This window comes from Musca domestica, unplaced genomic scaffold (genome assembly GCF_030504385.1).
Source record: "Musca domestica strain aabys unplaced genomic scaffold, Musca_domestica.polishedcontigs.V.1.1 9, whole genome shotgun sequence".
In the NCBI taxonomy this organism is placed as follows: domain Eukaryota; kingdom Metazoa; phylum Arthropoda; class Insecta; order Diptera; family Muscidae; genus Musca; species Musca domestica.
Genome location: NW_026712435.1, coordinates 18,153,342 through 18,173,518, shown reverse-complemented (window position 1 = coordinate 18,173,518; position 20,177 = coordinate 18,153,342). Strand labels below are relative to the sequence as shown.

Genomic DNA, 20,177 nt, shown 5'->3' with positions numbered 1-20,177 from the left:
GCTATATCCAAATCTGAACCGATTTTAATATAATTTGACAAATGTATATTTGTTTTAATTTCCGTTACACATTCCAAATTTCATTGGATCAAATACATGAAATCTGTCGAAAATATATATGGGAGCTATATCCAAATCTGAACCGATTTCAATTTAATTTGACAAATTCATTTTGGCTCCCAATTCCGTTACTTATTTTAAATTTCATTGCAATTGGAAATACATATCGTGTTTGGTCCACCAAATACATGAAATCGGCCGAAAATGTATATGGAAGCTATATCCAAATCTGAACCGATTTCAATATAATTTGGGAAATCAATTTTTTAGATAAAATCTATCACACATTTCAAATTTCATTGAAATTGGGGATACATAGCGTGTTTGGTGCATCAAATGCTTGAAATCGGCCGAAAATATATATGGGAGCTATATCCAAATCTGAACCGATTTCAATATAATTTGACAAATTTATTTTCTGATTAAATCCCGTCACACATTCCAAATTTCATTGGAATCGAACATTCATATTGTGTTTGAGGCATCAAATGAACGAAATCGGTCGAAAATATATATGGGAGCTATATCCAAATCTGAACCGATTACAATATAATTTGGCAAACTTATTTTTGTTACAAATTCCGTTACGTATTCCAAATTTTGAAGCTGTATCTTCAACCAATCAATAGATATGTGCATATAAAATCTAAATTTTTGGGAGGTACCTCCGATTCTGATGCTATATCTCCAGTTCCAAGTGGAAATTCAAAAATGTATATAGCCTATGTTACTTTCAGGCGATGTTGCAATATATATGGAAATTTTCAGGGAAATCTATTCAGCGGTTTTCGAGTCCATAAATTACAAACAAACAAACAAACAAAAAAACATACAAACATTTTCCTCTTTTATAGATATAGATTATTATGGTAAATTTTGACCCTTTGTGGGTAAGGTACTTGATGGAGTTGGCCGATTTTCGAGCATCACCTAGCATTGAAAAATATTGGGATTTGCAAAGTTTGCACAAAATGGAAAAATTCCTTCTCTCTCTCTATGAGATAAATTATTTTCTTTGGAAATTTTGACATTTTGTGAGGGGAGGTACCAGAAGGAGAGGGCCAATATATATATATATATATATATATATATATATATATATATATAATTGGAAATTAGTTAAGATTTGGATATAGCTCCCATATATATATATATATATATATATATATATATATATATATATATATATATATATTCTCGACCGATTTCACATATTTGACGCACCAATTTCAATGAAATATGAAAGGTGTGGCGGAGTTTGGTGTAAAAGTATTTTTTTTAAATTATATTTAAATCGGATCAGATTGGGATATGATTTTAATAAGAACCATTGACCCAAAACGCCTTAGGCTAACACTAAAAAACAACACAACAATTGATTTGAAATACGCTTATTACGGCGAAGTATGTTGCTATCTCGAATTCACTAATTGCAATAGAAATGCCACTCAACTTCAAAAGATTGCAGTTTACTGCACGCTCCGAAGGACAAACCCTTCGTGTATGTATGTCATGTTACTGCTTTTCTAATGGTTTTGGTTATTTACGCATTAAAGTAGTGCAATAATTTTTCTTTAATTTTTAATTTGTTTTTTTTAACCAACATATATTCGTAAATAAAATTTTGAATGCATATAAAACCAAAAGGGTAGCGACGCGCACCGGGTTCAGCTAGTAACTCTTATAAAATTGAATATGAGAGCTCAATTGTCTTGAAATTTCTTTTGGTATGAAAATGGTGTGGATAGGTCAAACCACTTATTCTAGTACCTCCACCAAAATAGGGTCATAATTTTGAATAACCACGAAGCTCATAAAACGCGAAATTAGCATCCGATTCCTTTCAAAATCGGCAGGTCTCAATATTCCTATCACCATAATATAAGGTGTGAAGATATAATATATCGGACCACTCCTTCTGCTACCACCCCAACAACGAGTCAAAATTTTGAATTTTTATACTTTTCATAAAACGCAAAATAAGCTTTCGATTCTATTTACATGTCCTGCATCCTAATATTTCTGCTAGCAAAAGATCTGATGTGAAGATGGTCGATATCGATTCACATGTTCGGGTACCTCCCTCACAAAAGGGGTCAACATTTTGAATAACTAAAACACTCATAAAATGCAAAATAAGCATTCAATTCACTTCAAATTTCACACATCTCAATATTTCTACAAAAACAATATCTGGATGGAATATATAGGACCCCTTCTTCTGGTACCTCCCCCACAATGGATTACAATTTTAACTTACTTATGTCTCACATAACTTGCGAAACAAGTCAGCGATTCTATTCAAACTTGGGATATCAAAATATTTCTCTCAATCAGAGATTTTACACATTCGGTGCAAAATAAAAGGCAAGCTATATATATCTTTTTTTCCGGACCGATATACACCATCTTCACATTTGCTCTCATTATTAGCTGAGTAATTCCCCGAACTCACTCGAGCTCTTATCGATTGATTAATAACACTGTTATACCAATTGGTACTTTTCGTACCCCCAAAAATTGAGTTTTATAATAATGCTGTTCCATTTTGTACTCTACATTACTTTTCATATCCTTAGAGGGTGGATTTACGGTCATGATCTTTTTGCAAAATTTTTTAAATCTAGACTTCAGGGGTCGTTCATTAACACTGCGGAAAAATAACATACAGGAAAAATCCAGCAGATTATGAAAATAGAGCGTGTGATGGGTTCTTTTGGAAATTTCGTACTAAAAAGGACGGAAAGTACAAAAATGTACTATAAATTAAATACATTGCATTAGGCAAAGGGAATGAGCTATAGTTCTGAAATTTGGAAAGAAAGTCACTGGGGGAGTGAAGGATAGATGTACCAGAGGAAATTGGAAATTTGAACTTTAGGATTACGAGTTCTTAAATAGTACCATTTGGTATTATGTGAACGGAGAGAACTAAAAACTTGAAATTTGGTATAAGAATCAAGGTAGGAAAATAAGTGTGATATATGGAGGTGGTTTTGGAAATGTGTACTAAGTGTGCGAACTGCACTAAATGCTGCTCAATTTGGAAAAGTTTGGTTTGGGCTGAACGGATGAAATTGGAATTTCGAAAATTTATACTTGGTTCTTTGTTGAAAGTAGGTTTTGATAATCTGTACTACAAGTGCACGAAAAGTACTAAACAGTACAATATTTTGTACAACTTGGTATTGGGTGAACAGATAGTGCTTGAAATCTGAAATTTTGTATTAGGTTCGCTGTTCATGTATATCCTCGATATGCAGATGGTTTCGGAAATGTGTACTCTAATTGTCCGAAAAGTACTAAATGGTACTATATTTGGTATTGGGTGAGGGGATTAGGCTGGAATACTCAAATTTGATATTGAGGTCTCTGTTGGAATCTGAAATTGAGATATGGTAGTGGTTTTGGAAATGTTTACTAAAATTATACGACAAGTACTAAATGGTACTAATTTTGGTCTTGAGTAAAGGGATAGAGCTGAAATTCTGAAATTTGATACTGAGGTTTCTATTGGTATTTGGGATTGAAATATGGAGGTGGTTTTGGGAAATGTGTACTAGAATTGTAGGAAAAGTACAAAATTTGGCTTTGAGTGAAAAAATAGAGCTGAAATTTGATATGGACGTCAATGTTGGTATCTGAAGTTGAGATAGGGAGATTGTTTGAAAATGCGTATTTAAACTCTACGAAAAAAGGTAAAAAGTATCAGTCGTTTTTGCACACAGATGTGTACCCTCTGCCCATTGGATCTGTGTTTGATAGATATATTGAGATTCACGTAGTTTGAATAAAACCGCTGACCTGTTTCGAATGTAATGAGACAAATAATTATTAAATATGTTGACGCCTTTTAGCCCAGGTATCAGAAGTAGTGGGCCAATAAATCCAATATGTGAATGTGGAATTCATTGGCCCAGTGCTTCTGATACATCTTGATATATTCTGATAGACATTGTGTTATGAAAATATTGTGGTGTGCCAAGTTTGAAACGAATTGAATGTTAATTTTGCATTTCTGAGGGTGGTTTGTATTCCAAATGTTGATCCTGATCAAAATTTCGACATTTTGTGGAGGAGGTACCAGATGTAAAAATTTTGAGACATGCGAATTTGGAAGATAATCGGCCTTTTTCACATTTTATAATCGTTGCGATTATTCAAAATGTTAAGCCTTTGTGAGGGATGTACTAGAAGGCGTGAATTGATATTGATCATTTCACATCTTACTAGCCCTGATATACATATTAAGATTCGCAAATTTCGAACAAAGTCGGAGGATCCTTCCTCTTTCTATGAGTTAAATTATTTTCTTTGAGAATTTTGACCTTTTGTGGGGGAGGTACCAGAAGGTGTAGTCCGATAATGCCCATCTCCAAACTCGATCTAATTAATATTACGATGTACCAAGTTTGGTCCAAATCGGATATTGCCTTCGAGAGTTATCATGCACACCAACCAGACAGACAGACGCACACCCCTAGATCGACACCAAAAGTCCTAAACCGGATCTGGTCCAAAGACACCTAGGGTATTTTTGGGAAAAAAATTGAAATGGTCGTAAGATACCAGTTATAGTGGACCGAAGTATTTCCTTACCAGAAGGAGTGGCCTCACAAATTAGATATTCACTTGAGATCTCTGGCTTAGAGAACTATTTATGTGTACCAAGTTTGAAAAGAGTCGTTGGCTTGGCAATTATTGAAAATTGGGAATTGGGGATATTGGGATTTGGGGAGTTTGGAAGTACTCCGATTTTTTTTTCGGGTTTTATAAGATTCATGGTTATTCAAAATTTTTTCCCGTTGTGGGGGAGGTACCAGAAATCGTGGTCAGTTCTACCGTTCATCATAGCAGACCTTGTTTATTGATTATTGAGATTATTTAACATTTTATAATTATTGGTCCGATGATATCTACCACATTCACAACAAATCTTGTGTTCGTAAAAATATGGAGTTACAATTATTGAAAATGTTGAACCATTGGTTATTTTCACACCTCAACCAGCACGGATAAAACTATTATGATTTGCAAAGATTGAATAAAATTGGTGTATCCTTTCCTATTCTATGAGGCATATACTTTTCTGTGAAAATTTTGACCATTTGTGGACCGATATTGCCCATCTCCCAACTCGATATAGGTCAATAACAATATTATGATGTACCAAGTTTGGATCTGCCATTCGGCCAGACGAACAGCAGACCCTAGATCGGCTCTAAATGTGATAAAAGGGTTGTGATCCAGAGACCCAGAGTCTAAAACCGTTACTTCGATGAGACACGTTTTTGTCGTATATAAAAGGTATACCCTCTGTAGCCATTTGGCTGACGTTGAAAAATCACAAACCTCATACAAAGCGTGACAATGAACAAATTTAACATCTCTCCGGCTTTGATAACGTTCAAAATTTGGTAAAATCGAAATCCTTTCGTCCTAATACAAATTCCAAAAGATTTAAGGTGGGGAACTGTTTTGTTACAAAGTTTTCGAAATGTCATCATATAGTTCAAAAGCTAATTCAAGTTATTTAATTCTAATCAAACGAAATATGTGTCAGAAAGGAAAAAAAAATATCAATTGCCATAATTTTTCGAAATAGACTATTATTATCAAGTCGTACAAATCACTTACCTTGCACTAAATATGGCAGCCAAAGCCAAAAAGCAAGCATCCGCCTCCCTGGGCTCCGATGTGTAACAACGATCGATTACCCATTCCAATAATTGACCCATATCAGGATTACATTCTAAAAGTAAGACAACCGTGTCACGGGCCAATTGATAAATCTGCAAGGAAATGGAAGAAGGGCAAAGTAAATATCAAATTTTGAATTCAAAACTCCATATCTCAGAATGGTTAAAACCAATTGAAAATCATTTGATTCAATCTCAACTAACCTTTTCATCTTTGGACGCCAACAGCATGTCAAGCCATTTGTAAATGATGCCATCGTCCGATAGGAAGGGCGTATAAAAAATATGACCACAAGATAGAAGAGCCGACATGGCCTGGAATGAGAGAAGAATAACAAAAACAAAAAAGACACACTATGGAATTGTGATAAAGACACGACATGGAAAAAAACTTACCTGTAAAGCACTGAACTGTAGTTTTTCCTCTTCCGGTGATTGGCCAATCTGTTGGCTGGCAATACCCAGTGGCTTGGCAAAACTCCCAGACCAGGTGGCAAATAAATTGAATAAATTACGCTTTAAATCACGTGTCAATAATGTGGCACAGGATTCCACTGGCAAAACAGGAGAATAAAAAACAAACAAACAAACAATCACAGGGAAATTAAAAATGACAGGTAATGATGAAAGTTTTCACATTTCCACAGCAGCAACAATAACAACAATACGGACGATGGCATTTAGTTACTTACGTGAAAAGTTTTTGATCATTTTCCGTATGAAATTGCAAAAGTGCGCCTTCACCTCACGAATGCTGATGTTGTCCTTGTCGGTTTCGGCCAAAAGATACTGCATGGCCCCGTCGATGTACTCGACAAAAGTCGGATGCAAAGACATGGTATCACGTTCCAGGACACAAGTGCTGCAACGAAAAAACGTACACACACGTGGAACATGGAATGACAAACAGAATGATAAAAATCAACCAGTAAAGATAGTCTTAAAGTCGGGCGGGGCCGACTTTATGATACCCTACAACACTTTGCTAATTTAGAAGAGCACGTTTTTATGGGAGAATTCAATCATACACGCTGTGACTGTAATTATAATTTTAAGTTCAAAGGACTAAATATGTCGAAGCATTTGTATCTTTTAAATCGGACTTGTATTGCCCATTTGGTGCACAATAAATTTGAAATCGGATAGAGATATATATGGGAGCTATATCCAAATCTGAACCGATCTCAATAAAATTTGGTAAATATATTTCTGAGCTGTATTTGATATATTTCCCTGAATATCGTTGTTACGGTGTGCATATTACGGCTGTGGGTAACGAATATAACAAATCGGATGAAGAGTATATATGGGAGCTATAGCTATATCTGAACCGATCTTCACCAAATTTGGCATGATACCTTCTAGACCCAATTCGGTCGCATGTGCCGAATTCCATCCTATTGGGGAAAATATTAGACATTTGGTGCACAATAAAAGATAAATCGGACGAAGATATATATGGGAGCTATATACAAATCGGAACCGATCTCGATAAAATTTGGCAAAGATATTTCTGAGCTGTATTTGATATATTTCCCTGAATATCATTGTTACGGAGTGCATATTGCGGCTGTGTGTAACAAATATGACAAATCGGATGAACAATATATATGGGAGCTATAGCTATATCTGAACCGATTTTGATCAAATTTGGCATACTTATTTTCAGGTCCAATCTGATCGTACGTGCAAAATTCCATACTAGGCAAATCGGACGAAGATATATATGGGAGCTATATCTAAATTTTGACCGGTTATCTCCAATTTCAATAGGGTTCGTCCTTGGGCCAAACAAATGATTTATGCAAAATTTCATCTGGATAGGGCAATAAATGCGAACTGTACTTTGTTTACAAAAATATATGGGCAGACGGACATGCATAAATCGACTCTGAATGTGATTCTATGCAGATCATCAAAAGGAACTATGGGTCTATCTCGTTTCCTTTTGCCTGTTACAAACAAAAGCACAAAGACATAGTACCCTGACTACCTTGTCAATTGCAAAGCAAATGTGAAAATTAAAGCACAAATGCAATATTTCACAATGTCCTTGAGTCCCGAGTCCAGAGGGGAGAGCACTTTTTTTTATTAACTTGAAAATTAACGGGTGGTGTTGGCATTTATTATTTGGTTGTAGTCAGTTAAAGTCCTCCTGTTGTTGTTTTTTAATAACAAAAATTAACAAAAACAAGTTAACAAGTATCAGTCAGTTTTGCCGACAAATGCATACCTGCAACCAATGTTCGAATATTTAAATACATTTTGACATTTATTTTAATAAAATGTTTGACTCCCCATGGAGTAGGTACCGAACGAATGAGCCAGTATTGACCTTTTCATATTGGACCTTAAGGAATACCATGTAAACATAGCGGTCATTGCCAGGTTTTTCAAAATCTTAAACCCTATGTGGGGGTGGTACCAGAAGAAATGGTCCTATCTTAAGAAGGGGGGGGGGGTAACAAAAGGTGTGGTCCGATATATCTAATCTTCACAGCAGATATTTTGTTAGTAGAGATTAAGGAATGTGTGAAATATGAAGAGAACCGGATGCTTATTCCGTATTTTATAATCGTTTTGGTTATTCATAACTTTGTCCCTTTGTTACCACCCCCGCAATGAATGGTCCGATTTCTATCATCTTTATAACAGACCTTGTATTGATGGAAATATTCAGATGTGCAAGTCTGATGGAATTGGATGTTAATTTCGTGTTTTTTGAGCTTCATGGATATTCAAATTGTTAACCCTTTGTGGGGGGGGGGAGGTACCAGAAGGAGTGTACCGATATATTCCATCTTCACACCACACCTTGGGTTAATAAAAGTAATGTGCTGTGCGTAATTAGAAGACAATCGGACTCTTACATCACATATTGCAAGAGTTAAACTAAAGAGTAAAACTAAAATTTCGACCTTTTGGGGGGGGGGGGGGGGGGGGGGGGGGTGGGTAAGGGACTTGATGGAGTGGACCGATATTGCCCATTTTCGTACATAACGTCGCACTTTTGGTTGTTATAGTTTTCTGTGAAAATGTTAACCTTTTGTGGGGGAGGTACCAGAAGGAGTGGATTGATATTGTCATCTCCAACGTCGATCTAAGTCTGACAATACGGGGTGAGATGAAAAAACTGCAACCAACCTCAAACCGCTGTCATTTCTAAGGCACTCGTCCGACAGCTGTTAAAATTATTTCAGTGACTGAATTTTTCAGAAAAATTTTATTCGTGATGGAATTCAAGCGTGATAGTGTGATTTCTTTATATTTGACTGGAAAACCAAAAGTGGCTATCGTTAGAGTACTCCAGCATTTAAATGTGAATAAATCTTTTGTGTCTTGTACCATCCCCCGTTACCGTGATACTGGTAGCGTAGCCCGACATCAGCAGAAATGGTTTGAAAAGTAAAGAAGCGACTTGATCGAAACCCGCGTCGCAGTGGCCGAAAAACGACTCGTGAGCTGAGCATATCGCAATATTCCATTCGGTAAGTATTGAAAAATGAGCTCGGGGTAAAGCCATTGAAATTCCAAAAAGTTCAAGAACTTACACCGCAACTAAAAGAAGATAGACTCAAAAGAGCTAGAGTTGCTTCGCTTGACCGAAAGTGGTGAAGTACCGAATTTGGGTTTCTTCGATGAGAAAACATTCGTTGTCCAGCAGTTTGTAAACAAACAAAAAGATCGTGTTTACTTGCCAAAGAAGTCAGCTGAAAATTTGCACCTTTGGTTGCCCACCAGAACTTAAGCGCCGGTCATGGTGATGGTGTTGGCCGCCATAACAGCCGATGGTCGCGCTCCGCTCGTATTAATCGACCGTGGCATCGAAATAAATGCTGAATATTATCGCGAACATATTCTGGAGGGTGTATTAAAGCCTTGGCCACGCACACATTTTGGCCGCAGACCTTGGACATTCCAACAGGACTCAGCACGCGCCACCCAAGAATGGTTACAAAATGAGGTTCCTCGCTTCATTTCCATCGCACAATAGCCACCAAAATCTCCGGATATCAATCCGATGGACTATTATGTCTGGAGTATTTTGGAAAGCAAGGTTGGCACTAAAAAAATACCAAAGTTTCGATCACCTCAAGCAAGCGCTTCGTCGGGAATGGGCCAATATTTGGCAGAGTTATATTCGGGCAGCGTGTGACCGTTTCATTGGCCGTTTGAAGGCCATAATCCGTGGCAAAGATGACCAATTCGAACAAATCTGAACTTATTCTAAAATTTGATGCTGTTTCCGTGATTTTTTGATTTCATTCAATAAAATAAAAAAAAAAAATAAAAAAATATGGCTTTTGAATTTGTTGCAGTTTTTTTGTATCTCACTCTGTATTGTCACCGTCACAAACAATTGTCTACTGCATAGTTACCCTCATAAGTTCAATTTTATATTATATCAAATTTAGTACAGTTTAGTACGTACATTTTATGGTACAAATTCAAAAGGCATATCCTTAGAGAAACACTACACCCAAAGGATCGCTATGTCAATATTTACAATTCTACACTCTTTATCAAATGTAGTACCATTTAGTACGTCTCGAATACTTAATGTACGCATTTCCAGAACAGCCTCTTTCTATACCAAATGTCAATATTCGACCTTTTTCCATTCACCTAAAACCTTATTGTATCAGATTTAGTACCATCTAGTACTGTTCGTGTATTTGGTACACATTTCCAAAATCTGATATCAACCTTTATTCCTAATCTCGATTATCATATTAAATTTCACGATATTGCCTCTATTCATTCATATAATACCAAATGGTACCATTCCTATCCTGCACAACATCAAAGACTCTCATTGCAAATTTTAGATTTTCAGCTCTATCCCTTCCTCATATAGCAAATATAGTACCATTTAGTAGTTTTTAGTAGATATTTTCAAAACCACGTCCATGTCCCAATCCCATTAAGCTATCAGTGATCCTTATGTCAAATTTCAGATCTCAAGCTATATCAATACTATTTAGTACCTTTCGTACGCTTGCTAAACGAGTAGCGACCCAAAATTTTGAATTACCAGCTTCTTTCGTTCACCCAAAATGGAATTGTACGGAATTTAGTAGTATTTAGTACAGTTCTTGCACTTAGTACACATTACTAAAACCAACTTTTTACACCAACCCCATTTCGACGAATTGATTCTCATATCGAATTTTAAAAATTTATCGCTATCTGTTCACATAATTCCAAATGGTACCATATATAGTGCATTTTAGTACTTATGGTACACGTAATGCTAGAATTTCGGAAAACCCATTGATGTATAAATATCAATAACTCTCATTCCAAATTTTCTGATTTTCAGCTCCATTTGCTTTTCGTACTTTTTTAGTACTTATTCCCAAAGTATTCGTAGTGCTAAATTTAAGACTTCCAAATCAATTCCTTGCCCAAATACCAAATTTAGTACTTTTTAGTACGAATTTCTAAAGACCACCTCAGACCATGTCAGCTCTACAAACTAACAGTGATGATGCTTGATGCCAAATTTCAAGCAGTATCTGTTCACGCAATACCAAATTTAGTACGATTCAGAACCTTTCGTATGCATGCTGAACGCACTTCCAAGACAAACTCTTTATCTCAATTCTATACACCAGCAGATACAAACATTTTAAAATTGTAGATCAACCTGACCAACTTGTACCGAATATAGTACCATTTAGTACAGTTACTATACCTAGTACATATTTCCAAAAGCACCTACTTATTTCAACATTACTTCCCAAATTGAATTTTTTTTTACCAAATGTCAAGATTTTAGCTTTATCCATCCACAAAATACGAAAGGATAGTGTTTTTTAGTACTTTTAGTACACTTCTAGAGCTGGGTTTCCAAAAAACCCAGACATATCTCACCCCTACCCACCAACATTGACCCTTATGCAGAATTTCAAGTTTCTAGCTTCAACCGTTTCGCCTGGTCGTTGATGAATCAGTCAGTCACTCATGTTTTACCCCTTTATCCTAATACCACATTTAGTACCGTATGTTACTTTTCGTTCACGTAAGTATTAATTCCCAAAACCACTTCATATTTTAACCCTACACATCAATATCGAACATAATTTAAATTTTAGTACCATTTAGTACCTGTCGCACATCCTTTCGTATTTCAAAACTGCACACCAATTCTGACCCCAACATCCAACAATAAATGCTATATTGTGTACCATTTAGAACCTTTTGTACTTTTATAGTACTTTTTTTTGCAAAACTTAAATTCCAAATTTCAGGACCTCACCAAAACCCAATTTTTACCAAATTCAGTACATATTAGTACAAATTTCCATAACTCCCAATATCACACAATACAACACAAATCTTATTTACAGCCTTATCTGAGTGACTCTCACCCAACAAAATTTCTAGATTCTAACTTCAGCCGTTTCGTTAAGTCAGGATATACAGCTCTCTTCTAACCAAAAAAAAAAAAAATACAAATCAATGGGAATACCGCGTTCCTTTTTGTTCATAAATTAGCAAATACCATGTCGGACCCCTCCCGAGGAGTTCCTCTTACGACTATGTTCTTTTTTTATAGCCTCACCCATATGGTTATATATAAAAATTTGATACAGCCAAAAAGTGCCGCATCGAAATAACGGTTTTAGACCCTAGGTCTCTTTGGGACAAATCCGTTTCAGGACATTTGGAGTCGATCTAGCGATGTCAGTCCGTCCGACCGTCCGTCTGTCTGGCTGGCTGGTGCGCCCGATAACTCTCGTAATATTATTGTCAAACTTAGATCGAGATCGGAGATAGGCAATATCGGTCCACTCCTTCTGGTACCTCCCACACAAAATGTCAAAATTTTCACAAAAAAAAAATTAGTTATTGCACAGAAAGGATGATCCTAATATTTTCATCAGTGCTAGGTCAGGTGCGAAAATTGACAATATCGGTCCACTCCATCAGGTACCTCCCCCACAAAGGGTAAACATTTTGAACAATTACAACTCTTGTAAAATGTGATAGAACAGTCTGATTGTTTTCAAATTTCACACATATCAATAATTTTATTAACCCAAGGCCTGGTGTGAAAATGGAATGTATCGGTCCACTGCTTCTGCTACCTCCCACACAAAATGTCGAAATGTTCAAAAAATATACTTTCTGCACAGTAAGAGAAATGATAATCCGATTTTGCTACAACTTTGCAAATCCTAATATTTGCGTCAGTGCTAGGTCAGGTGCGAAAATGGTCAAAATCGGTCTACTCCATCAGGTACCTCCCCCACAAAGGGACAAAATTTTGAATAATTACAACTCTTATAAAATGTGATATAACAGTCCGATTGTCTTGAAATTCCACACATCCAAATATTTTTATCAACCCAAGGTCTGATGTTAAGATGAAATATACCGGTACACTCCTTCTGGTACCTCCCCAAAAAGAGATCGAGGTTTTCAAAAAAAAAAAAATTCTACACAGAAAGAGAAGCAATAATCTGATTTTTCTCCAACTCTGCAAATCCTAATATTTGCGTCAGTTCTAGGTCAGGTGCAAAAATTGAAAATATCGGTTCACTCCATCAAGTGCCTCCCCCACAAAGGGTAAAAATTCTGAATAATTATAAGTCTTATAAAATGTGATGTAAGAATATGATTGCCACAAAATTTCAAACATCCCCATTTTTTTATAAACCCAAGATGTGGTGTTAAGATGGAATATATCGGTCCAATCCTTCTGGTACCTCCCGCACAAAAGGTCGAAATTTTGATTACCCATTAAGCTCATAAAACGCAAACTTAACATCGGATTCCATTTAGACTTGGCACATCTGCATTTTACTATCAACACAGGATCTGTAAAAAAACAGTCGAGATCGTAAACTTTTTTCAAAGATTTTGAATAACCAAAACGTTTATAAAATCGGAGAAAAACACCAGGTCCTCTTTGTTATGAAAATGGGATATATCGGTACCTCCCCGCACAAATGGTCAAAATTTTGAATATCCATGAAGCTCATAAAAAGCAAAATTGACATCCGATTCCTTTCAAGACTTGGTAAATCGCAATATTTCCATCAACGAAACACAGTCCAAACCTAGCACCTCGCAATATTTATATCACATTTATTTAGGTCCGATACGAAATGGCCAATATTGGGCCATTCTTTCGGAGCCTACTCCACAAGGGGTTAAACATTTGAACATTCGTACATTGGCTGAGGGTATATATCTGTTGGCAAAACTGACAGATAATGTTTAACTTGTTTCTATGGCTTTCAAATTTCCGTCCGTCAAATTTGAAAAAGGGTTACTTTCGTAATTGTCAAAAAAAAAGATTCCATATATATAACTTTTGGTTAAACAACCTTTTCTAATCCAAAAAAAAAAAAAAATCCAAATCCACAGGGAAGACCTTGTTCCTTTTTGTTCATAAATTAGCAAATTACCATGTCGGACCCCTCCCGAGGAGGCGTTCCTTTTACGCCTGTGTTTTTTTTTTTTTTTTCGTTTTTTTTTCAACTCCATCATACTTACCTAACACCAAAGGTTCCATTTTCAGCAATTTTCTCCAAAACCCGAACCAACTGCAAACGCAATGCATCCCGCCTACGACGTCGTCGCATATTTTCCTGTTTTCGGTCAACGGCTTCCCGTATGTAGACCACCAGCTCTTCCATTAGATCTCTGTAAATGCACAAGAAAAGGCAAACATTAGAACGACAATGTAGTACATGACCATGGCAATGGCAATGGCAATGGTTAGGAGCAAAGCGACAAGCATTGCTTCGCTCCAGATGAAATGTGTAATTTCCTCAAATCCAAATAGAGCTAGAGCAAATTAACTTGAACACACATACATACATACAGTATGTCAAAGAAATATATGCATTTTCAAAGGTATTGTTATAAATATATAACATTTACAACTCTATACAAAATTTATGAAAAACAAGTTAAATAGAATCAGTAGGTTTTACCGACCGATTTATATCCCCAAACTTGAGTTATGTTTATACAAACGGTTGACTCTTTATGGGGGAGTTTCCGAAGCAGTTGGCCAATTCGTATCTGACCTAAGAATATTACAAAATGCAAAATTTGGACTATATCGACTACTCCTATACTTTTTATGAGTGAAATGTGTGAAATTTGAATAGATTTGGATGCTTATCTCGATTTTTTGAAAATCTTGAACCCTATGTGGTGGAGGTACCAGAAGAAATGTTGCGATCTTAACCATTCTTATAACATATCTTGTGTTGATGGAAATATGCCAGAAAGAATGGACCGATATATTCCATCTTCATACCAGACCTTGGGTTAAAGGAAATTATTGGGATTAATTTGAAGACAATCGGACACTTATATCACATTTTATAAGAGTTAAAATTATTCAATTATTTGACCCTTTGTTTGGGAGGTACCTGATGGAGTGGAGCGACCTTGTCCATTTTCGCAAGTGACCTAGCACTGTTGCAAATATTAGAATTTCCAAAGTTGGAGCAACATCGGATTATCCTTTCTCTTTCTGTGCAGCAAAATATTTTTTGGAAAATCTTGATCTTTTGTAGGGAAGGTACCTGAAGGAATGCTCAGATCTCTACCATCTTTTTAACACATCTTGTGTTTATAGAAGTATTGAGATGTGCGAAGTCTGAACGGAATCGGATGTAAATTTCGTGTTTTATGAGCTTCATACTCAAAATATGTGCGGGAGGTACCAGAAGTAGTGTACCGACATATTTCATCTTCAGACCCGACTTTCGGTTAATAAAAATATTGAAAATATTGTGATGTGTGCAATTTGAAGGCAATCGGACGCTTTACACACACATTTTATAAGAGGTAAAATTATTCGAAATTTGTATCCTTTGTGGGGGAGGTACTTGATGAAGTGGAACGATATTGTCCAATTTGACCACCTGACTTAGTACTGATGCAAATATTAGGATTTGCAAAGTTGGAGCAAAATCGGATTATAGTTTCTCCATCTTTGCAGTAAATTATTTTCTTTGAAAATTTAGAACTTTTTTGTGGGAGGTACCAGAAGGAGTGGACCGATATTGCCCATCTCCGAACTCGATTTAAGTTTGACAGAGATATTACGATGTACCAAGTTTGGATCAAATCGGATACTCCCTTTGAGATTTATCGTGATTTATGAAGAACGGACGGACATCGATGGATCGACTCCAAATGTCCCGAAACGGATCTGGCTTATTTCGATGCGGCACGTTTTGGTCGTATTAAATAATTGATGCCCTCTCTAGCCATATGGCTGAGGGTATAAAAAGTATATGTCACATCAGATCTCTGGCTGAGAGAAATATTTAGATAAACCAACTTTGTTTCGCAGAAGTATTGAGATGTGCGAAGTCTGAACGGAATCGGATGTAAATTTCGTGTTTTATGAGCTTCATACTCAAAATTTGTGCGGGAGGTACCAGAAGTAGTGTACCGACATATTTCATCTTCAGACCCGACTTTCGGTTAATAAAAATATTGAAAATATTGTGATGTGTGCAATTTGAAGGCAATCGGACGCTTTACACACACATCTTATAAGAGGTAAAATTATTCGAAATTTGTATCCTTTGTGGGGGAGGTACTAGATGAAGTGGAACGATATTGTCCAATTTGACCACCTGACTTAGTACTGATGCAAATATTAGGATTTGCAAAGTGCAATGTATCAGATGCTTAATACGCAAAATGTTAATCAAAATTTTGTGTGGGAGGTATCAGAAAGAGTGAGCCGATGAGGCTCTAATGTCGTATAAATTATATATACCCTCTGTAGTCATATGACGGCTGAGGATATACAAAAAAAGCTGAAGAGGAGAAACTTGCGATGTTGATTTTCAATACTCTACTTTCATAATCTACTTTGGGTTTTTCCTTATTAAAAAAAGAGAACTAAATAAATAAATGCGACCACAGAGTGTAATAATAGCCAAAATTGCGAAATTATCCGCCATTTTACTTCAAACTTCTCGCACTGCAATATTCGTATCAACATTAGATTTAATGTAAATTTTGATTATGCAAACATTTTGTTTACCAACTGTACACAAACTTTATACAGCACTTTGTCATTCATCTCAAACTGATTACATTTAAAAGTGAAATACAGTCGAACTTCCCCACAGGCGATAAGGGAAGACGGACGATCTGCAATGTAGCAAACAAATGTCGTAGCAGAGAGTCCTGAAAGCAAAATAACGGCTAATCAATTAGCAAAGGTTACGTTATCAATTTCTATTCGTTATTGAGAAATGCTGTTAATTGAGAAGTCCGTAAAAGAGATGTTTGACTGTACGCACACATTTTGTTAAGTATCCCGTTACGAACACATCACAGACAGACTCTCCTTGAGGGGCTTTAACGAAAACATACAAATTATGTTTGACTCGAAGCATTCATTAAATCAACATTTTCCATGAGTGTGTGTGTGTGTGTGTGGGTGTGTGGATAGATATATCTATCTACCCATGGCTGATCAAATATCAAAGAACATTTCGCACATTCACCCAAAGAGTGTCATACTTCAGAATTAAAATCAATTTTTTAAAAAAAAAAATATCTGACAAAGGAAAAACAAGTAAAATAGTATCAGTCGGTTTTACCGGCAGATGTATACCTTCACTTTATGTGCAAATTTTTCGAAAAATGGAAATATGCATCAGGTAACAGATATAGCGGACCGAAGTATTCCATTTTCATACTTCAGCTAATGTAGATAAAAAAATATTGGCATGTGCAAACTTTGAAGGAAATCGAATATTCGTATCCAATTTTATGCGAAATCATAAATTCCGACAAATTACATATTCATATGAGAATACTGGTTAAGAGAAATATTTGGATATAGCAAGTTGTAATGAATCGCAGAGGTACCAGAAGGGGTTGACAGATGTATATCAACATCATAACAGATCTTGCGTTAGCAATAATGGTTGTATGTGGGAAATTTGAGGATGGATGGATGGATGCATTTGGATGCTTCTTTCGAATTCCTTGTGCATTTCGTTTTTTTAAATATTGAACCCTATGTGGGGAGGTACCAAAAGAAATGGTCCAATCTCTACCATCTTTGTGTTGATGAAAATATTGAGATGCACCAAGTCTGAATGGAATCGGATGTTGAGCTTCATGGACCAAATATGGTTCATTTGGGGTCGATCAAGCGGTGTCCGTCCGTCTGTCTGCCTGGTTGGCTGGTGCGATAACTTTCGAAAGCAGAATCCGATTTAGTCCAAACTTGGTGAATCGTATTATTGTTATCAAATTTAGATCGACTTTGGAGATGGGCAATATCGGTTCACTCCTTCTGGTACGTACCCCAAAAAAAGGGCCACAGTTTTGAATATCCATGAAGTTCTTAAAACGCGAAATTAACATCCGATTCCATTCAGACTTGGCACATCTCAATATTTCTATCAACACAAGATCTGTTATAAAGATGGACAGATCGTACCATTCCTTCTGGTACCTCCCACACAAAAGGGTCAAAGTTTTGAATAACCAGAACGATCATTAAATCCGAAATAAGCATACGGTTGTCTTCATGTTTCGTACATCCCATTATTTCTACTAACAAAAGATCTGCAGTGAAAAAGGCATATGTCGGTCCACTCCTTCTGGTACCCCCCACACACACACACAAAGGGGGAAGCTACAAAACACTCAAAACTAACATTCGTTTCCATTCCCGACTTGGTACATCTCAATGTTTCCATCATCACAATTTGTTATAGAGGTGGTAGAGATCGAACCATTCCTTCTGGTACCTCCCCCACATAGGGTTCAAAATTTTAAATAACAAAATGCTCAAAGCAACTCTCTTCAAATTTCACACAAGGCTTGCTAACACAAGAGATGATATACATCTGCGAACCCCTTCCGGTGCCTCCGTTTCAGAACATTTGGAGTCGATCTAGCGGTGTACGTCCGTCCGCCCGTCCGTCTGTCTGGCTGGTGCGCACGATAACTCTCGAAGGGAGTATCCAATTTGGTCCAAACTGGGTACATCGTAATATTTTTGTCAAACTTAGATCGAGTTCGGAAATGGGCAATATCGGTAAACTTCTTCTGATACCTCCCCCACAAGAGGTCGAAATTCGGAAATAATACATTTAACCATCATTACTGTCAAAAATGATTGCCTCCGTTGGTTTTGGAGGTGCCGTGTTGGTTGGTCCACGGACATAATTCCCATTGCAATTATGGGGATTATGACCGGATTGTTTTTGGTGGGGGTTATGCCCGCTTCCCCGTGGGGAGTATAACCGTTTGCTGTGTGGACTACTTACAAAAATAATTAATTTTAAAAATCTTTGATTCACGGTAGCCTGTGCGCGACATACCCAGAGGAGGAAATCTCCATCCTCGGCCTAAGGCCGTCTACCTACCACAATTATGAAATTTAGGTGCATGGTCAGGTGTGAAAATGAACAATATCGGTCCACTCCATCAAGTACCTCCCCCACAAATGGTCAAAACTTTGAATAAAAATACAACTCTCATAAAATGTGATGTAACAGTTCGATTGCCTTCAAATTTCACACATCCCCAACCCAGGGTCTGGTGTTAAGATGGGCAAAATCGGTCCACTCTTTCTGGTACCCCCCCCCCCCCCCCACAAACGCCCAAGAAATTCATAAAAAGAGAAATCAACATCCTATTCCATTCCAGACATGTCACATCTCAATATTTCCATCAACACAAGGCCTTTATAAAGATGGTAGAGATTGGACCATTTCTTTTGCTACCTGTCCCACATAGGGTTCAAAATTTTGAAAAACATAACGCTCAAAGAAAAATAGAATAAGCATGTAACTCTCTTCAAATTTCAGTTTGACCCATTGACCCATTGACCCATTCTGTCCAAACCCACTTCATAGAGGGTTTAAAAATTCACAACAGAAGTCAAAATAATTTAAAATAATCGAACATTGGCTGAGGGTATACATCTGTCGGCAAACCCGATCGATACTTTTTCACTTGGTTAGCTTGTTTTCCATACACTTTCGCATCGTCATAGAGAAAGATGTCCTCAATGCTGAACCATAAAGTCATGCTAATATTTTTGACTTATTGCACTCTTTTGCCAAAGAGGGCAATTTGATCTGATAAACTTGAATGGGAACACTATTTCATTAGGTATCCAAGTAAATGGAATTTCTAAAATCACTTAGTCCAACAACAACAACAAGAAGCCAATCAATGTCGCTTCATGGCAAGCAACTTTGTGATATTTCCAGGTAATGCCAAATCCAATAAAGGAAGAACATAATCTACCTGGATATTGCATTTCGTGATTTCCTTTCATGCAACGGATGGTTTTTGCAACAACATAATATAACTATTGACTTAATTTGAATTTTGGGAGAAGAGGGTAGAGTAGCAGGCGACTACGGCATAATTGACCTAGTATCGAATATT

The 20,177-nt window shown here is 36.6% G+C and overlaps 1 protein-coding gene across 8 annotated transcripts in view; it reads right to left on the bottom strand.

Annotated features, from left to right (window-relative positions):
• LOC101893717 (protein furry) overlaps positions 1-20,177 on the bottom strand; it is a 353,570-nt gene that overhangs the window by 222,724 nt on the left and 110,669 nt on the right. For all 8 annotated transcript variants that reach the window (XM_059131613.1, XM_059131609.1, XM_059131611.1 and 5 more), the window contains 5 exons: positions 14,268-14,417; positions 6,452-6,621; positions 6,156-6,313; positions 5,964-6,074; positions 5,698-5,852 (listed from right to left, as the gene is read on the bottom strand). In XM_059131613.1, the coding sequence (XP_058987596.1) occupies positions 5,698-5,852; positions 5,964-6,074; positions 6,156-6,313; positions 6,452-6,621; positions 14,268-14,417 (744 nt within the window). The remainder of the gene's footprint in view (positions 1-5,697; positions 5,853-5,963; positions 6,075-6,155; positions 6,314-6,451; positions 6,622-14,267; positions 14,418-20,177) is intronic.